At 47.4% G+C, this 19,362-nt stretch overlaps 1 protein-coding gene across 1 annotated transcript in view; it reads right to left on the minus strand.

The window, feature by feature from the left end:
* The window catches only part of LOC122932841 (Down syndrome cell adhesion molecule homolog), a 406,234-nt gene that overhangs the window by 168,540 nt on the left and 218,332 nt on the right, over positions 1-19,362 (minus strand). Inside the window, 3 exon segments of the mRNA XM_044287480.1 lie at positions 1,281-1,409; positions 1,993-2,089; positions 2,545-2,744. Of these exon segments, the coding sequence (XP_044143415.1) occupies positions 1,281-1,409; positions 1,993-2,089; positions 2,545-2,744 (426 nt within the window).

Here is a 19,362-nt window from a genome sequence, read left to right on the forward strand (position 1 = left end):
CTGTGGGGCATTACACACAGGCAGAGCTGATCGGGGTCTCCTTAAACCCTGCAGCTCTGCTCCTGCCCCTGCCCCAGACACCCCCCGGCAGTGCCTCTTCCTTTGCTTGTGCAGCGCTGTCCTCCTGGCACAGGATAAGGCAGAAGTGGTATTAAACCGCTCCTGTCTTCTCCTCAGGGTCCCTGCTGTGTCTCACAGCCATGACCCGACCTGCTCCTGCTAGATTGCAGGAGCAGGAGATTTAATTTCAGTGCTGATCAATGCTGGGATTAAAGCGCTGCCTGACCGTTTATATACGTGCTATCTGCATGGGGTATGTGTAGAGAGGACGTATATATCCAGTGGGAAGTCGGGAAGGAGTTAAGGATCATAATGCTCATGCTTGGACTTTACTGCATGTGGTTAGGGTTAATTGCTTCTGGTGCCCACCACAGTACTGAGACAGAACAGATCTAGGAGGGTGGGTAGTGTTCCCTCTTGCTTAAACAGACATGAGGTGCAGTACACTGGCCTGCAGGGGGAAGAATAAGGGCAGAGAGAATGGGAGCGGTGGTGGGGACAGTGAGAGTGGTCATAGTCCTCACCTTCCAGATATAGAACTGTACCCTGCAGTCGGGCCTTGCAGATAAATATTGAGAGTTTGCACACCTTTGGTCATGGCCTTGCACCCCTCGTTCACCTAACATCAAGGCATCCCCAGCCACCACCAGGCGGGAGATCCCAAAACCCAGGGTATGCCTGCAGGGGAAGAAGAGTTGAGCCTCCACCTTTATTGTATGCCCTGCCTGGGAGAGTGCTGGAACAGGAATAGCCCTGTGGGCCAACGTGCTGCACCTCATGTCTGTTTAAGCAAGAGGGAACACTACCCACCCTTCTAGACCCACTCCTGAATATCCTGACCTCAACTACTTGGTACCCAGGCCTAGGAGTGACCCAGATCTAAATACAATCCCATGCTGGGGTCTAACTACAGGATGTTTGATTGTCCCTGGAGTCTACTCTGCCACATGACCTACACATTAAAATAGTTGGGTGGGTAGGGCGGTTATATTTTGCATTAGGACCCAGGAGATTCAGGTTGCCCCTCTGACATTATGTGATCACAGTCTAATAGTAAGGACAAATATATAACATTAAATGCTCCCACATTGGGGAAAACTACATGTTCCATAAGGATGCTGCAGTACTAACCATGTCCAGCAGATGGTGCCACAATACAAGATTCGGCCAGTACAATGTAAGCATTCCGTGAGTGCCGCTTGCGCAGAATACACTAATACCTGATTTATTTTTGCATTCAATATCGTATCCGGTAATTGGACTGTTGCCATCAAATCCCATAGTCCAGCGAAGGGCAATGCTTCGTGCTCTTACTTCTCGGATCTCGATCTCTGGAGGATCTGGAGGTTCTGGAGGAAGAAATGATGATATATGCTTAGAAGCAGTTTCAGTCACACATTAGAAGAGGTGCAAAAAAAAAAATTCTTAGTAAAAAATAAATAAATTAGCTTGCGCAACACAACTGGACCTGGTACTATTTTCTAAGGGTCCAGCTGTCCTCTAATATATGCCATTTTTAGATGCCACATTCTGTGCCAATTGACATCTAACTATATCTTTACAGCAGTCAGAGATCAGTTTTTCTGACACACAGCTCCAAATCTCCTGCACAGACATAACATTCTAGCTGCCTGCAGCCACCACTAGAGGGAGCTCAGCTGTGTTGTTACTGAGTCAATGTATAAACAGCACACAAGGAAGCTCCCCCTAGTGGTGACCGCAGGTACTTAGAATAGAATTTTATCATTCTGTAATCTGTTTTGCTCCACAGACCGATCATAAATTAAGATGTTATTGTGAACAAATATAAAGAATATAATGCAAGTATATGTTTTACCAGTATACACTGCATATATTTTGTGGCCAAAGTGAATACATTGACTTGGAATAGCATCCTCTAAGACTACACCTGGGAGCACTCCTCCCATGTACCTTGTACAGTCAACTGGATGATCCCTCGATCTTCTCCGAAAGAATTGATCGCATGACACGAAAAGAAGCCCGAATCCTCCCGGACGGTGGGCAAGATCTGCAGTGGAAATTAGAAGCAGATATCAGGCCTGAAATCACTTGAAGATACTAGAAAACCCACTGGACGTAGTCTACGACCAAGAACATGAAGAACAAGTGTCTGACGGCAGGAGACGGGGTGACAGGAGATCAGCTATGGAAGCGTGCCCACTTTGTTGCCCCAATTTTGAGGCGAGTTCATGGCGTGAATATTAGAAGGCTATATGAAAGGAATCTGTATCCAAGACAGACCTCATTAAATTAGGACCTGTGCCCAAGATACCCAAATTATGGGTTCACTTGTATCCACTACCCTGAACCTTAAGGTGCCAAATGGGCTAAAGGGGTGAAATTGGATGCTGGGGTTGTCGTGTGCTGGGGGGAGGGGGGTGCGGCATACATTTAAGACCCTATTAACAGCTAAAAACAGCGCCTCTCCCTGGAGGACTCAGCACGTCCATCCGTGGACTGTACCTGCAGTATGGACAGCACTTCATCTCCCACCTCCTTGGTGGACACCTGGTACCGGGACATCTCAGGGACATTTATCATGCGGTCCTCCTTCTCCCAGCGGACTATGATGGGCTTCTCACCGTGGGCCGTGCAGTTCATCTCTTTCTTTTGGCCTTGAGTGGCCAGAGTGGTGTTAGGGTAGGAAATGATTCTTGCGGGAACTAAGGGTCAAAGACAAAAAAAAAAGATAAGTAGACAGATATGAGATTTCAGGAAGAACCTTAAATGCCCTCTAACCTTTACAGGTGAACTTAATGTGACCTTCTCTAAACTTTTGAATGCACATGTCCAACTGTTTAGTGTTTCAGTACTTTTTTGCACAACTTGCTGTTCTCTAACAAGGAGCTTAACGGCAAAATTCACAACAGGTGTTTGATCCTTGAATCGCCCTATAAATTTCCTGGTTTAATTAGAACTGGTATCTAAACAGTCCTCCTCATCATGCTGTTCACATTTTGACATCATGAGACCAAGACGACACCTAACAATTAATCAGCAGTACCTCGCCGTTGCGAGGTTTCATGCAGGATGTTTTCAGATGGAAGTGGCCACTGAGCTTAGAGCGTCACAGAGAGTCATCAGCAGGTTGTATCAGAGATACGGAGAGACTGGAAGAGTCACAGAAAGGCAGAGAAGTGGACTTCCTTTGGCCACATCTCACACTGATGACCGCTTCATTGAGAACAATGCCCTGCGGAACCGGATAAAGAATGCCACAAAGCTCCAGGTACAATTGGGAGGTGAGAGGCACCCAAGTGTCACGTCAGACCATTCAAAACCGTTTACATCAGCATGGTCTGCATGCTAGACGACCTGCAAGTGTACCTGACCACAGGGGTCATCGTCTTGCATGGGCTAGGGGCAAAGGACCAGTGGGCCTCAGTGATCTGGCTGCCGCGTGGTCCTCAGTTTTCCAGGCTTCTGAATTTTAGTCTACGGATCTGATCAATGGCTGCCATTCAGAAGTCCAGGAAAGCTGAGTAACAACCAGTGTAAAGGCTGCAGTGGTCTTCATCATCCTGCTTCTCTGACCCAGCTTTCCCAGGAACAGACTGAAGGGGGCGGCTCCAGGGCAGCCATCAGCCTCGATACACAGGACGCTCAACTCTGCATCTCACTCTCGTCTCAGTGGAGAGACATAATCAAGCAAATGAATGAAAGTGCTTCCTGAGGGATGATAACGGCCTCTGACATGACCTTTTCATGTGTCATACGTGTGTATCTGGGGACATGTCAGGATCATGCAGGAAAATCATTAGACAGTAAGCGGCTTACATAGCAAGAGCATACAGATGTAGCAGAGCCGAGTTTGTCATTTACCATTAGTCATTTTTATATGAATGTCTGTCACAGACACCTACATAACGTGTCAGCCACCACGTCCGGATTCCATCAAGCGGCAGATCAGGATCTCTGCTTGCTTCTATGGAAAGCGAACCTTCACTGCATGCAATACTACATTTCCCCTGTAGTGGCCGCTGTAGAGGCAATCAGCAGTCAACTGCTTTATGGATTGCTGCAAATGTAGTTTCCGTGCATGGCTGCTCATGTATTTTTATACAAAAACTGATATAAATTTAAAACTGTAGAATGTAATCAGGACAACTGGGAGAACTGAGCACAGACGACCATGGCGGTTGTCACCCAGCTTTCCCAGGAACAGATAAAGTTAAGAAACAGCTGTATAGGATTTGGATCTGTCTGCAAGACCCGGTTGGACATCTCCAGTCTCCTCTTGCCGCAGTCTCAGACATGTGTTTGCAGGCAGCCACAGCCTCGTTTGATGTGAGGCGCTCACAGGACTGACAGCCAGTGGATTGCCAGAAGCAGCGAGATCTGATTGAGGATGTCAGGGGAAAGGCTGCAGACAATTAGGGATCCGATCTTATTCACTTTGAAGCGCTTTCAGGTCACGTTATAGGAAAACGAGGGGATTTAATTGGTACAAGTGAATGTGAGTCTTAATGAGGGTGTCATAAACAGCGATGTAGCAGAGCAGAGTTTGTCATATTGCAAATAGCTACAAATAGAAGGGGGCAGGGGCACAACTAAGAGTGAGAGGATATGTGGTAGGAGCCTGCAGTGACAGGAGGACCAGCGCCTTACTGCCCCATTACTGGCTGTTCGGGTCTGTTGGAGGGCACTGTGATAGGACACATGATGTAAGTGTTATGGGGGCACTGTGATTGGTCACTATTAAGAGAGTACACATGATGTAAGTGTTATGGGGGCACTGTGATTGGTCACTATTAAGAGAGTACACATGATGTAAGTGTTATGGGGGCACTGTGGCTGTCAGTATTATAGGGGCAGTGTGGCTGTCAGTATTATGGGGGCACTGTGGCTGTCAGTATTATGGGGGAACTGTGGCTGTCAGTATTATGGGGGCACTGTGACTGTCAGTAATATAGGGGCAGTGTGGCTGTCAGTATTATGGGGGCACTGTGGCTGTCAGTATTATGGGGGCACTGTGGCTGTCAGTATTATGGGGGCACTGTGGCTGTCAGTATTATGGGGGAACTGTGGCTGTCAGTATTATGGGGGCACTGTGACTGTCAGTAATATAGGGGCAGTGTGGCTGTCAGTATTATGGGGGCACTGTGGCTGTCAGTATTATGGGGGCACTGTGGCTGTCAGTATTATGGGGGCACTGTGGCTGTCAGTATTATGGGGGCACTGTGGCTGTCAGTATTATGGGGGCACTGTGGCTGTCAGTATTATGGGGGCACTGTGGCTGTCAGTATTATGGGGGCACTGTGGCTGTCAGTATTATGGGGGCACTGTGACTGTCAGTATTATGGGGGCACTGTGACTGTCAGTAATATAGGGGCAGTGTGGCTGTCAGTATTATGGGGGCACTGTGGCTGTCAGTATTATGGGGGCACTGTGGCTGTCAGTATTATGGGGGCACTGTGGCTGTCAGTATTATGGGGGCACTGTGGCTGTCAGTATTATGGGGGCACTGTGGCTGTCAGTATTATGGGGGAACTGTGGCTGTCAGTATTATGGGGGCACTGTGACTGTCAGTATTATGAGGGCACTGTGGCTGTCAGTATTATGGGGGCACTGTGGCTGTCAGTATTATGGGGGCATTGTGGCTGTCAGTATTATGGGGGCACTGTGGCTGTCAGTATTATGGGGGCACTGTGGCTGTCAGTCTTATGGGGGCACTGTAGTTGTCAATATTATGGGGGCAGTGTGGCTGTCAGTATTATGGGAGCACTGCGGCTGTAAGTATTATGGGGGGACTATGATTGTCAGTATTATGAGGGCACTGTGGTTGTCAGTATTATGGAGGCAGATAAAACACTGCAGACTCACATGTGCCTGGTGTCAGTTTTTTTCCTTGGAGCCCTCTCCCCGGCATCTGTCAATCGCGTTTTTTCGTTAACTTGCAGTTGGCGGGTGATTGATGAGACCTGCTCCTCCCGACTGTCCTGCTCTGCATTTATACTTTATAAACCTTATGAATCCAGATTTATTCTGTACAGTATAATACTAACATATTCTACAAATCATGCTGACATATTACGTATAAATACACGGTCCAGTCCCATTATTCTGACCAATTACTTCTTTCGGCGTTGGCAGCGTGTAAGTCATGAAGTAAGTCCTCTGTGCTGAGCGGGCTTGGTGGGTATGTAAGGTGTGCTGAGCGGGCATGGTGGGTATATAAGGTGTGCTGAGCGGGCATGGTGGGTATATAAGGTGTGCTGAGCGGGCATGGTGGGTATATAAGGTGTGCTGAGCGGGCATGGTGGGTATATAAGGTGTGCTGAGCGGGCATGGTGGGTATATAAGGTGTGCTCAGTGGGCTTGGTGGGTATACAAGGTGTGCTGAGCGGGCTTGGTGGGTATATAAGGTGTGCTGAGCGGGCATGGTGGGGATATAAGGTGTGCTGAGCGGGCATGGTGGGGATATAAGGTGTGCTGAGCGGGCATGGTGGGTATATAAGGTGTGCTGAGCGGGCTTGGTGGGTATATAAGGTGTGTAATATGCTGTCTGCACATATATTCTTCATTTCTGTCATGGGTAAAAGGGGCAATTTATCACAGTTTTAGGCCTCTTGCACACGACCGTATGGCTTTTTCACTATTTTGCGGTCCTCAAAAAACGGATGCGCAAAAAATACGGATGACGTCCGTGTATATTCAGTTTTTTGCGGAACGGAACAGCTGGGCCTTCATAGAACAGTCCTATCCTTGTCCGTTATACAGACAATAATAGGACATGTTCTATCTTTGAATGGAACAGAAATACGGAAACGGAAGGCATACGGAGTACATTCCTTTTTTTTGCGGATCCATTGAAATGAATGGTTCTGTATATGGTCCGTATATGGAACGCTGAAAACGGATTGTAAAGGGAAAAAAAAACGGGACAAAAAAGTGTGTGTGCGCAACAGGCCTTACGGCTCTTTTACACAAATGTTTTTTACGTTCTGTATATGGAACCGTTCATTTCAATGGATCCACAAAAAAAACTGAATGTACTCCGTATGCATTCCGTTTCCGTATTTCCGTTTTTCCGTTCAAAGATAGAACATGTTCTATTATTGCCCGCAAATCACGTTCCGTGGTTCCACTCAAGTCAATGGGTCCGCAAAAAAAAAACGGAACACATACGGAATGTACTCCGTATGTCTTCCGTATCCGTTCCATCTTTGCGGAACCATCTATTAAAAATGTTATGCCCAGCCCAATTTTTTCTATGTAATTACTGTAGACTGTATATGCCATACGGAAAAACGGAACGAAACCAGAAACACTACTGAAACAAAAAATGGAAAAACGGATCCGTTAAAAAAACGGCCCACAAAACACTGAAAAAGCCATACAGTCGTGTGTAAACGAGTCCTTAAGAAGAGATGAATATTGGCTTTCTTGCCGAGGGTGGCGGTATTTCTGAACATGCAGAGTCTGAACGGTGCCGCGGTGAACGTGTATGGTGAGTGGACAAATGGCACCATTGTGAGCAAGTGACGTGGAATCTGCGGAGCACCAGGTGCCATTGATGAGAGAGGTGAACGTCGGCTATGAAGGTGCGTGATGGTGGACAACACGCTACAGTCGAGCAGCTCACCGCCAGAATCAACCAGGGGGCGACCAGGCGTGTGTCTAACACAACAGTTCAGTGAGCCCTTCTGCGTGGGGGGCTCCAGAGCAGAATGACGGTCACCGCACCTCTGCTAACGAAGTGGCATCAGCAGAAAAGGCTTCACTCTTCATGGCAGTATCAAAATCGGATCTAAACTAAAGGGTTGTCTTTTCTGCCGAGTCACTTTTTCTGCTTCATGGAACGGATGGAACTTCTTTTATCCATCATAGTCATTATACTATTGCTTCAGATAAGGAAAAAAATCTAATGACAATAAGCACCATCTGGATTCATTTCTATAGGAGCTCAGTTTTTCCAATAAGGAGCTCAAAATCCCTCCCCTGACATAAGAGTTCTTACTACCTGCAGCCACCACTAGGGGGAGGTTACTTCATATGAGTCAGTATGCAGTAAGCTCCTCAGCTCCCTCTAGATGTGGTCGCAGGAACAAACATTTTATACCTTGTGTCTACACAGGGGATTTGGAGCTATGTATCAGAAAAAAACAGATCTACAAAGAAATAAATCAGCACAAAGAATTGAATTATTCATGGAAGGCATCTGTCAGAAGATTTGTCCCTATGACACTGGCTGACCTGTTGCACTTGGCAGCTGAAGACACCTGCGTTGGTCCCACGTCCATATGTGCCCGCATTGCTGAGAAAAATGAAGTTTTAATATATGCAAATGAGCCTCTAGGAGCAACGGGGGCGTTACCATTACACCTAGAGGCTCTGCTCGCTCGGAAACTGCCGCGCCCTCTGCACTTTGATTGACAGGACCAGGCAGTGTATACGTGATCACATCTAGCCCTGTTAAACGAAGTGCAGAGGTTGCAGCAGTTGCAGAGAGAGCAGAGCCTCTAGGAGTAATGGCAACGCCCCCGTTGCTCCTAGAGGCTCATTTGCATATATTAAAACCAAATTTTTCTCAGCAATGCGGACACATATGAACATGGGACCAACACAGATGTCTTCAGCTGCCAAGCGCACATGTAACAGGTCAGCCAGTGTCATAGGGACAAATCTGCTGACAGATGCCCTTTAAGGGGTTTGTTTTTTAAGGGCTTCAGCATATTGATAACCTATCCTCATTTCAGATAAATTTTAGATTTTTTTTAAAAGAGGAAGAAATTTTAATTAAACATTTAAGTAAAAAAAAATAATAATTCGCCCTGCCTCACCAACTTTATCCTACTTTTCGGATATCACTTCATACATTTCTATTCTCAATGCATTTACACAACACAACTGGCATAAATCTGCTGCACAGTGCTCTAGGTCTGCGGCTTCGCTCACCATATGTTACAAAACTGTATGCACTAGGGGGTAGGAATTTATACAGCTTCCATTGACTGCCATGGCAGCTGTAAACATCTCTTTGCACTCAGCTCCCCCTAGTGGCGGCTGCATGTAGATGCAATGTTTTCCTGTTGGGAACAGAAGAAGTGGTTCAGTTGCCCCCACCCCAGACACCATAGCAGTAGCACTATGGGTACTCCACTGGTTGAGCATGTGTACATTGGTAGTTAGCAGAGTGCCATATAAATGCCATAGATGATCCAAATTGGATCCATTATCAATTTTGCAGCTTTTAATAAAAAATCAAAAAGAATCTAAACAAATTATAAAAAAAAGCTGCTTTCTCCTTTTTGATGGTTTAGAGGAGCGCGGAGCGGCCGGGATTGTGTGTATCTCGGAGTTAATTACCCTGATATAACAGCCTATAAACTGGCGGAGCGCGTCAGACATTCATTTGGCAGAAAGAGTACATCTGTAAAGACGAGGCAGCGCGCGGCTCGTATATTAACCCATACTTAATGGACTGTTCAGTCGGGAGAATCTGGCACGAGGCGCCTCTCTCGGATGAAGAGGCCGCTGTTTAGTGCGGTATGGAGAGCGGCACAGATGCTGGTAATCACAGCGACGGCCTCCATGATTATTACAAGATTTATCGCAATTACCCGCTGTTTCAATTCACGATGTGCCCTTAAAAAAAAAAAACATCCAAGTTGCTTTAGTTTTTTTAAAGTTTTTTTTAGTATTAACCTGTAGGATAACTAGGTTTCAAGTAAAAAAAAAAAAAACGCAGCTTTCCCTTAATAAAGTTATGTAAAATTATAAATAACAGAAAAAAAAAGAAAAACAGACATATATTAGGTATCGCTGCGTCTGTAACAACCTGCTCTATAAAAATATGACCCGATCTATCCCCTCAGGTGAATGCCATAAAAAAAAACTAAATAAAAACAGCACCAAAACAAAGTCTAATGCCAAGCAATTTAAAAATTGTATGTACTCCGCCTCATCCTGCAAAAAACAAGAAAATTCCGGAACACTTGCCGGAATGACGGATCCGGCATTTTTTCCCATTGAAATGCATTAATGCCGCTGGATCCAGCCCCGGATCCAGTGTTCCGGAAAAACGGATCCGGCATTGCGGTCTGTGCATGCTCAGACCGCAAAAAATATGAAAAAAAATAAATACCGGATCCGTTTTTCTGGATGACACCGGAGAGATGGATCCAGCATTTCAATGCATTTGCCATACGGATCAGGATCCTGATCCGTCTGACAAATGCCATCAGTTGGCATACGTTTTGACAGATCTGCAGATGGAACTGCCTGCCGGAATCCTCTGCCGCAAGTGTTAAAGTGCCCTTATACATGTGGGTCCCACCTATATCAGTAACGGAGCCCTGGAACACTGGATCCGGGGCTGGATCCAGCGGCATTAATGCATTTGGTGGCTGAAGGACTCCGGTCCGGCCACCACCAAGCAGTCTCCCCATAGAAGTAAATGGGAGCGCACTGCCCGACGGAAATAGCAGAGCCAGCGCATTGCTATTTGTGGCGGCCCCATAGAAAATCAATAGAGGGCGGCTGCGTATGCGCAGTGCGCCCTCCACTACTTTCAGGGCTCCATTCTCAATATAGGTGCGGGTCCCAGCAGGTACTATAAGACAATGAAATATTTTTATTTATTTTTTTATAAATCACTTGCGCGCCACCAGCCGCCTGCCCGCGGCTGTTCTCCTCTGTGTGGTCCTGTTATCTTCTCTCTGGGCTCCCGACAAGTTTGAGGACCTTTCCCGCTGAGCCAATCACTGGCCTGATACGTGACACAGCTGCGGCCACTTATTGGCTGAGTGGGAAAGGTCCTCAAACTTGTCGGATGCCCAGAGAGAAGATACCAGGACCACACAGAGAAGGGGAGCTGCGGCAGACGGGACCAGGGCCAGGTGAGCACAATGTTTTTTACACAATATTAATAAAGGGAGGGTGACATGGGAGGGAGTATATGTGACATGGAGGGGGAGAAATGTGACATGGAGGGGGAGAAATGTGACATGGAGGGGGAGAAATGTGACATGGAGGGAGAGAAATGTCACATGTCACATTTCTCCCCCATGTCACATTTCTCCCCTTCCATGTCACATTTACCCCCTCCCATGTCACATTTACCCCCTCCCATGTCACATTTCTCCCCCTCCATGTCACATATACTCCCTCCCATGTCACCCTCCCTTTATTAATATTGTGTAAAAAACATTGTGCTCACCTGACCCTGGTCCCATCTGCCGCAGCTCCCCTTCTCTGTGTGGTCCTGGTATCTTCTCTCTGGGCATCCGACAAGTTTGAGGACCTTTCCCACTCAGCCAATAAGTGGCCGCAGCTGTGTCACGTATCAGGCCAGTGATTGGCTCAGTGGGAAAGGTCCTCAACCTTGTCGGGAGCCCATGTCACATTTCTCCCCCTCCTTTTTACATAACCTCCACCGAGTTCTGGTTGGGGGAGGGGGCGCCAAAATGTAGCTTCGCTTGTGTTGGCAAAAATCCTTGCACCGGCCCTGGGCACCCCAGTCTGACACTGATTACAACTCACTAGGGATTGGTTGGGGAGGGCAATTAAAGGGTATCTGTCAGCAGTTCTGTCCCTATGACACTGGCTGACCAGTTACATGTGGGCTTGGCAGCTGAAGGCTGGTATATAATTTTTGCACATGATCGGAGGGGCCCGCATGGATAGGATGCTATGGCGCTTCTGCGCAGCATCAGTTGCATAATGCGATTCAGGCTAGATGGGGATTTATGCGGCGGGCTCCGCGAGCCTCCAGAATCTGCATCTCCCTTCTGTCTTTCAGCGAGAAGATTAAGGTATTTCGCAGCCTTCCCACTTCAAAGAGCCTTTGTAGTGATAAGTGAAAGCGGCGACGACTACAGTCGGTTTAGTTAAACTTTGTTAAATATTTAATATGAAAGCTGTGCGCCCTCGCTCAGATATCAGCCCGCGCCTCTCTGTACCCATGAAGGGATACATCTGCTGCCTTATTATCTCACATAGGGAATGCAGATTTCCCCTTCATATTTATACAAGGACAGGACTAGGAGGGAAAAAAAACAAATACGCCAAGTATTAAAATGCAAAGGGCAACTCATCCCCCCGTATAACTCTCAGCCAGGCTTCATTACACAGCCCGATTCTGGCAGCGATTGCCAGGAAGGAAGTGTTCCTTCCCGGCAATCGCCTGCTCGCTAGCGGAGGAGACCACTGCTATTAGGCCTCATGCACACGACCGTTGTTTCATTCCGTGTCCGTTGTTCCGTTTTTCGTGATTTTCTGCGGACCCATTGACTTTCAATGGGTCAGTTGAAAACTCGGCTAATGCACCGTTTGTCATCCGCGTCCGTGATCCGTGGTTCCAGTCCGTCCAAAAAATACAACCTGTCACGGAAACCTGTCACGGAAATTTTTTTTCACGGAAATCGGTTCGCGGACCCATTCAAGTCAATGGGACTGTGAAAAAACACGGAGGCACACAAGATTGTCGTCCGCGTCCGTCTTTTTCCTATCATTTGCATGGCAAACTTGACTTAGACTTTTTTTTACTTTCCTTCATGTCTGGTGGTCCTCCAAAAATAAAGGAAGATACACGGAAACAAAAACGAAAACGGATCACGGAACAACGGAACCCCATTTTGCGGAACGGAACACAACAACGGTCGTGTGCATGAGGCCTTACATGCAGCGATCCCCTCCTCATCTCTCTTCCCTATACTGAATAATTGTTTGCCGGCAGCAGATCGTGATTACACACCGCGATCTGCTGCCTGCAAGTGATGATGTTTAAACATGTCAAAAGATTTGGATTGCCCGATGAACGAGCATTGGGTAATCGACAGCACTATTACACTGCCAGATGATCTCTAACGAGCGCAATCTGCCCTTCTAATACAGGCTTGATTCTGTCTGCTGGTCTGGGGTCATTATCTGATTAGGGGGTCTGGTCTGGGGTCATTATCTGATTAGGGGGTCTGGTCTGGGGTCATTATCTGATTAGGGGGTCTGGTCTGGGGTCTGTAATTTATTGGTCCAGGAGTCTGTTTTAATTTAGAAGTTCTGGTCTGGGGTCTGTAGAGGGTCTGGTCTGGGTTAGAATCAGAATAGGGGTCTGGTCTGGGGTCTGTATTTCTTTAGGGAGTCAGTTCTTGGATCCAGTGTCTGCCTGGATTTGTTTAGAGGGTCTGATCTGTGGTTATTATCTGATTAGGGGGTTTAGTTTTTGGTCTGTGTAACACCCCAGAGGTGCATTTCCACCTTCTGCACCCCTCTACTATCCCCTACGGTTAACCATGTGTCATCCGCTGTATTAATTTCCAGGGCCTGCGAAATGTGTATTCCCATTTCCATGCAACCGTTATATTTAAGTGTAATGTGACTGGTTCACCAGCAGATGGCAGCATATATGGCAGAGCTACATTGTCTAGAATGGAGCCTTCTTTCCATCCTATTTTCCCACTCTAGGGACGAGTTTAGCTAGTTAGGAGTCAGAATAGAGTACTCCCTGCTAGAGGAAGGCTGTCTCCAAGCCAACCAGAGCACCTACAGCTCTAATGGATCAGGAGTAGAGATGAGCGAACCTCTGTTTTAAGTTCGGCGTCTAAAGTTCGGGTTTGGATTAGCGGAGAATCCCGATCTGGAACCGGATATGGATTCCGACTTCCGTTGTGGTCCGTGGTAGCGGAATCAATAATGGCCGATTATTGATTCCGCTACCACGGACCACAACGGAAGTCGGAATCCATATCCGGTTCCAGATCGGGATTCTCCGCTAATCCAAACCCGAACTTTAGACGCCGAACTTAAAACAGAGGTTCGCTCATCTCTAATCAGGAGGCCAAAGTAAAGAGCCTCAAAAGCCAGGAAGAAAGCCCACTGGGGAGAGGTAAAGACAGACCAGACTACAGAAAGTTACAGTAAGTACAGCAGAAAGGAAAAGATTCCTATTTAAACCTGTTAGTACAGCAGAGCCAGAGAACAACAGATGTAGCAGTGCCGAGTGTGTTTGCCTGCCAGAATTTATGCCAAAGCCTGCTGGTAACCAAGACAAAGTTGGAAGATTGTTTTCTGATGAACGTTTATTCAAGTAAAGCTGTTGTCCACTTCATCGAAAGGTCTAGACTCAATTTATTTCATCATCCCCTTCATCAACTATCCCTTGCTCTGCTTCGCACGACAACGCCTGGGGTTCCAGTGTATCTAGGTAGGAGCACCGTGACACATGCAACACCATTAAGGGACATTTAGGCCACCCTACACCACTCTGGCATTCCTACACTGGGTGCCACCACCTACATTATCACTAAAACGGGCTCTTTGCTCTTGTTGCTTCATTGCAACTGGTGTCATGGCAAAACGATTAACTTTCTACCTCTTAAAGGGACCCCCACCGGGAGCATCATCTGTGCGCCGCATCTGTATTTATTTAGAGGGTATGAGGTCTGTATTTGATTAGGGGGTCTGGTCTGGGGGTCTGTATTTAGGAGATCTGTATTTCTTTAGGGAGTCTGGTGTTGGATCTAGTCTGTGCCTGGATTTGTTCAGAGGGCTTGGTCTGGGGTGTGTATTTGTTTAGAAGGTCTGGGTTATCTGATTAGAGAATTTGGTCTGGGGTCTATATTTATTTAGGGGGGTCTTCATTTGTATAGGGGTCAGGGATTTGTATTTAGGGGGTCTAGGGACTGTATTTATTAAGGGGGTCTGATATGCAGTCTGTATTTACTTAGGGGGGGGGGATCTGCTCTAGGGTATGGATCTGATAAAGTGATCTAGCTCTATATCTAAATGGTCTGGTTTGGGGACTGTATATTTAGGGGGTCTGTATTTAGAGGGTCTGGGGTGTGCATTCGTATATGGGGTCTAGTATTTGTAGTATTTATTTAGGGGGTCTGGTCTGGGGTCTGTTCACTTAGAGGATCTGGGATCTGTATGTGTACGAAGTCTGGTGTGGAGCCTGCATCTCTTTATGGGGTCTGTATTTATTTAGAGTGTCTGAGGACTGTATTTAGGGGGGTGGTCTGGTCTGGGATCATTATATAATTAGGGGGTCTGGTCCGGGGTCTAAATTTATATAGATGGTATGAGGTCTGGGGGCTGTATTTGTTTAGGGTCTCTGGTCTGAGGTCTGTATTTAATTAGAGGGTCTGAGTTCTGTATTTAGGGGGTCTGAGGGCTATGTTTCTTTATTGGGTCTGGTTTTGGATCCAGTCCGTGCCTGTATTTGTTTAGGGGGTCTGGTGTGGGGTCATTATCTGACTAGGGGGTCTGATCTGGGGTCTATATTTATTTTGACGGTCTAAATTCTGTATTTAGATGGTTTTGGGGGTCTGTATTTCTTTAGTGGGTCTTTTCTTGGATCCGGTCTCTGCCTGTATTTGTTTAGAGGGTCAGGTCTGGGGATTCATTTTGGAATGTAACATAGGGGGTCACGATTTGTGATTCACATGCCTTAGGTTAGGGGTGTTCGTATATAAATATCCACGGCATATGATAAAAATAGATATAACCACTCAGAATCTTCCTGACATCACCTTTCAAAATGTGCATTTTCTGGTGATATTACCTTCATCTGGAGGAAGGGAGATGTTAAATTCCGCTCTACAGGCCTAATTTACCCAAACAGTCTTTGTTATCCACAGCAACCAATCAGACGGCGGCTTTCATTTTTTTCCAGCGCAGATAAAGAAATGTAAGCTGAGTTCTGATTGGTTCCTATGGGTTTCACGGTTAGCCGGGTTTAATAATTAAAGCCTATAAGTAGGTGTGGAATCAGGGTTCCCCTTTATGCATCATCTTGCGCTAGTCTCATTCTTCAGCTGAACGTGTGCAGTGCATGCTGGGAAAAGGCCCAAATATCCTCGGACAGGAAAACAAGTGAGCAAAATCCTTTTCCTTTTTCGGTTTGTGTCAGTTGGAGCGCAGCCTGCGCCGCCATCCGGGAAGAGGAGATGGGAAGGAGGACCCTGCAGCTGGCATAATGCAAAACCAATTAATGGCAGCGGTAGTAGGCACCAGCAACATAGACTGTCCTTAATTTTCAGACACAGTCCTAGCATATTTGGGCTGAAAAAGTGTGGGGCTTAGGGACACCTCATCCATAAGTGGGCTGTTCCGGGAAGTTTGGGGCATTCCTTGGGCGAGGGTTACATGCCCTGAATTAATCAAAAACAATGTATGCAACAAATGTCAGAAATGTACACCTGCCATATAGGTGCCCCAAGCAAACGTTCATAAAATGCCGCATATTACACTTCGTGAATTAATGCCTCATCATTTTCAAGACTGCTGCTTGCTGTCAGTGAACACAATATTTCAGGAGAGCATCCCGCAAAAAATAATGTAGCAGAGAGTTTGCCTGCCACGAGGGAGAACGCCCTTATTGGATTGCTGAATATAAAAGTACCTGAGTGCTAGAGATTGGACTTAAAGTAGAACTATCTAAGAAGAGAACCTTTGTCTTGCCTGTAAAGTAAGAGCATTAGGAAAACTCCTCAACTGACAATTGCCAGACCTGTTGTAAGGATTACAGCTAAACTAATTTCTGAATCATCGTTTATGCCATATAAGTGCACTGTACTGATGAACTGTACCAACGGTCCTGAGACATTTGATTAAAGTAAAAGTTCAACTGTTTTACTACAACTGACTCCTCATCCTTTCTACTACCCTCAACATTTGCACCTTACGGTGCTGGCGTCACAAACACAGGGGCCCAGCCACCAAAGCACCTTAAACACCTATACCATCAAGGGCACCTAAACTTCCATCTGGCTGGTGTTCCTTGCAATTGAGAGTGCCACGGAGGATTTTGTGCCATCTTTCCCTCCACTGCACATCGGCCCAGGGAGCTACAGAAAAGGGAGTACAACTACTGCACCCATTCGGCACGCCACCACTCTCACTCACCCCTGTGGCCTGGTACGCTCCAGGTATACCCGATTTATAGCGATTTATGACAAATTAATTCTTAACAAATCAAATTTCTTTGGGAACTTTGGCGAAGCTAGAGAATCGAATTTTTAAAAACTTTGCTTATCTCTAGAGCAGCGGTTTTCAACCTAGGGGTCGCGACCCCTTTGGGGGTCGATCGGCCCTTTCCGGGGGGTCACCTGAGGCTTCCTATTAGGGCTGCACGATTGTAGCGTTACATTACCCTACTTCGTAAGATTTCCCTACCTCCTGACTTCCTGTCGCACTGCTAATGACGTGAGGAGGCGTTCCTGAGTTTTGACGATCTGCGCATGCGCAAACCGACAGTTTATAGAAAATCTCAGCAGAGTTCAGCTTCACACCGGGACACTGCGCATGCGCCGGCCGGAGTTAGCCGTGCTTGCGCACTGGGCCGTAATATTTCCCTACTAAGGCTCTCCTGCGCATGCGCAGTGTCCCGGTGTGAAGCTGAACTCCGCTGAGATTTTCCATAAACTGTCGGTTTGCGCATGCGCAGATCGTCAAAACTCAGGAAAGCCTCCTCACGTCATTAGCAGTGCGACAGGAAGTCAGGAGGTAGGGCAATCTCACGAGGTAGGGTAGTATAACGCTACAAATAGGAGAGAGATTGTTTCACACAGGAGTAACATACTTTACACACAAAGACAGTTATGTGCGCAGTTTAGGACACATGAGGGGACACATAGGGCCATGAGGGGGACCAGCATAAGATGCTATATGTCTTATGCTGGACCCCCTCATGGCCCTATGTGTCATAGCACACATCCCCTATAACAGCGTACTCCACAGATCCACCCCATAACAGTGTCCTCCACAGATCCCCCATAACAGCGTCCTCCACAGATCCCCCATAACAGCGTCCTCCACAGATCCCCCATAACAGCGTCCTCCACAGATCCCCCATAACAGTGCCATCCACAGGTCCCCCATAAGTGTCCTCCACAGATCCCCCATAACACTGTCCTCCACAGATCCCCCATAACAGCGTCCTCCACAGATCCCCCATAACAGCGTCCTCCACAGATCCCCCATAACAGCGTCCTCCACAGATTCCCCCATAACAGCGTCCTCCACAGATTCCCCCATAACAGCGTCCTCCACAGATTCCCCCATAACAGCGTCCTCCACAGATCCCCCATATAACAGCGTCCTCCACAGATCCCCCACAACACAGCGTCCTCCACAGATCCCCCACAACACAGCGCCCTCCACAGATCCCCCACAACACAGCGCCCTCCACAGATCCCCCACAACACAGCGCCCTCCACAGATCCCCCACAACACAGCGCCCTCCACAGATCCCCCGTATAGCAGCGCCCTCCACAGATCCCCCACAACACAGCGCCCTCCACAGATCCCCCATATAGCAGCGCCCTCCACAGATCCCCCACAACACAACAGCCTCCACAGATCCCCCACAACACAGCGCCCTCCACAGATCCCCCACAACACAGCGCCCTCCACAGATCCCCATAACAGCATCCTCCACAGATCCCCCATATAACAGTGTCCTCCACAGATCCCCCATATAACAGCGTCCTCCACAGATCCCCCACAACACAGCGCCCTCCACAGATCCCCCATATAGCAGCGCCATCCACAGATCCCCCATATAGCAGCGCCATCCACAGATCCCCCACAACACAGCGCCCTCCACAGATCCCCCACAACACAGCGCCATCCACAGATCCCCCACAACACAGCGCCATCCACAGATCCCCCACAACACAGCGCCATCCACAGATCCCCCACAACACAGCGCCCTCCACAGATCCCCCACAACACAGCGCCCTCCACAGATCCCCCACAACACAGCGCCCTCCACAGATCCCCCACAACACAGCGCCATCCACAGATCCCCCACAACACAGCGCCAATTACAGAACTACCTAACACCTTGTAATAGACTGGCATACATCCTGCATATCAGATATTTACATTACAATTCATAAGAGGACCCCTTTCTGCTGCAGGAGATTAACCCTTTAGAGGGGAGGGCTCTGGTTACTGACACTTTTGGGGGGCTATTGTTACTGGTTAGTGAGGGCAGGTGGGATTAGCCTCAGGGTGAGGGCAGTGGCGGCCATCTCAACTGAATAGTGAGATTGCAGTTTTATGCAGACTGGTTGCTAAGGGCTGAATCTTATTAAATATGGGGTAAGTCCGTCTAATAGTAACTGATTCTGGAATATCGTGTTATTAGTAACTACATATATGAAAATTGAAATTAGGGTCTAAATGTGACAGTTATCCTTTAAGCTTAATTTATGTAAAAAAAAAAAACTTGTGAATTCAGGAATTAAGTAATTTCCCAGAGGCATAACGTAAAGGGGTCTGTATCGGTATCTGATCGGTAGGAGCCAGACCAGTAGGATTCCCACCATTCCCGAG

The sequence above is a fragment of the Bufo gargarizans genome, chromosome 3 (genome assembly GCF_014858855.1).
Source record: "Bufo gargarizans isolate SCDJY-AF-19 chromosome 3, ASM1485885v1, whole genome shotgun sequence".
Taxonomy (NCBI): domain Eukaryota; kingdom Metazoa; phylum Chordata; class Amphibia; order Anura; family Bufonidae; genus Bufo; species Bufo gargarizans.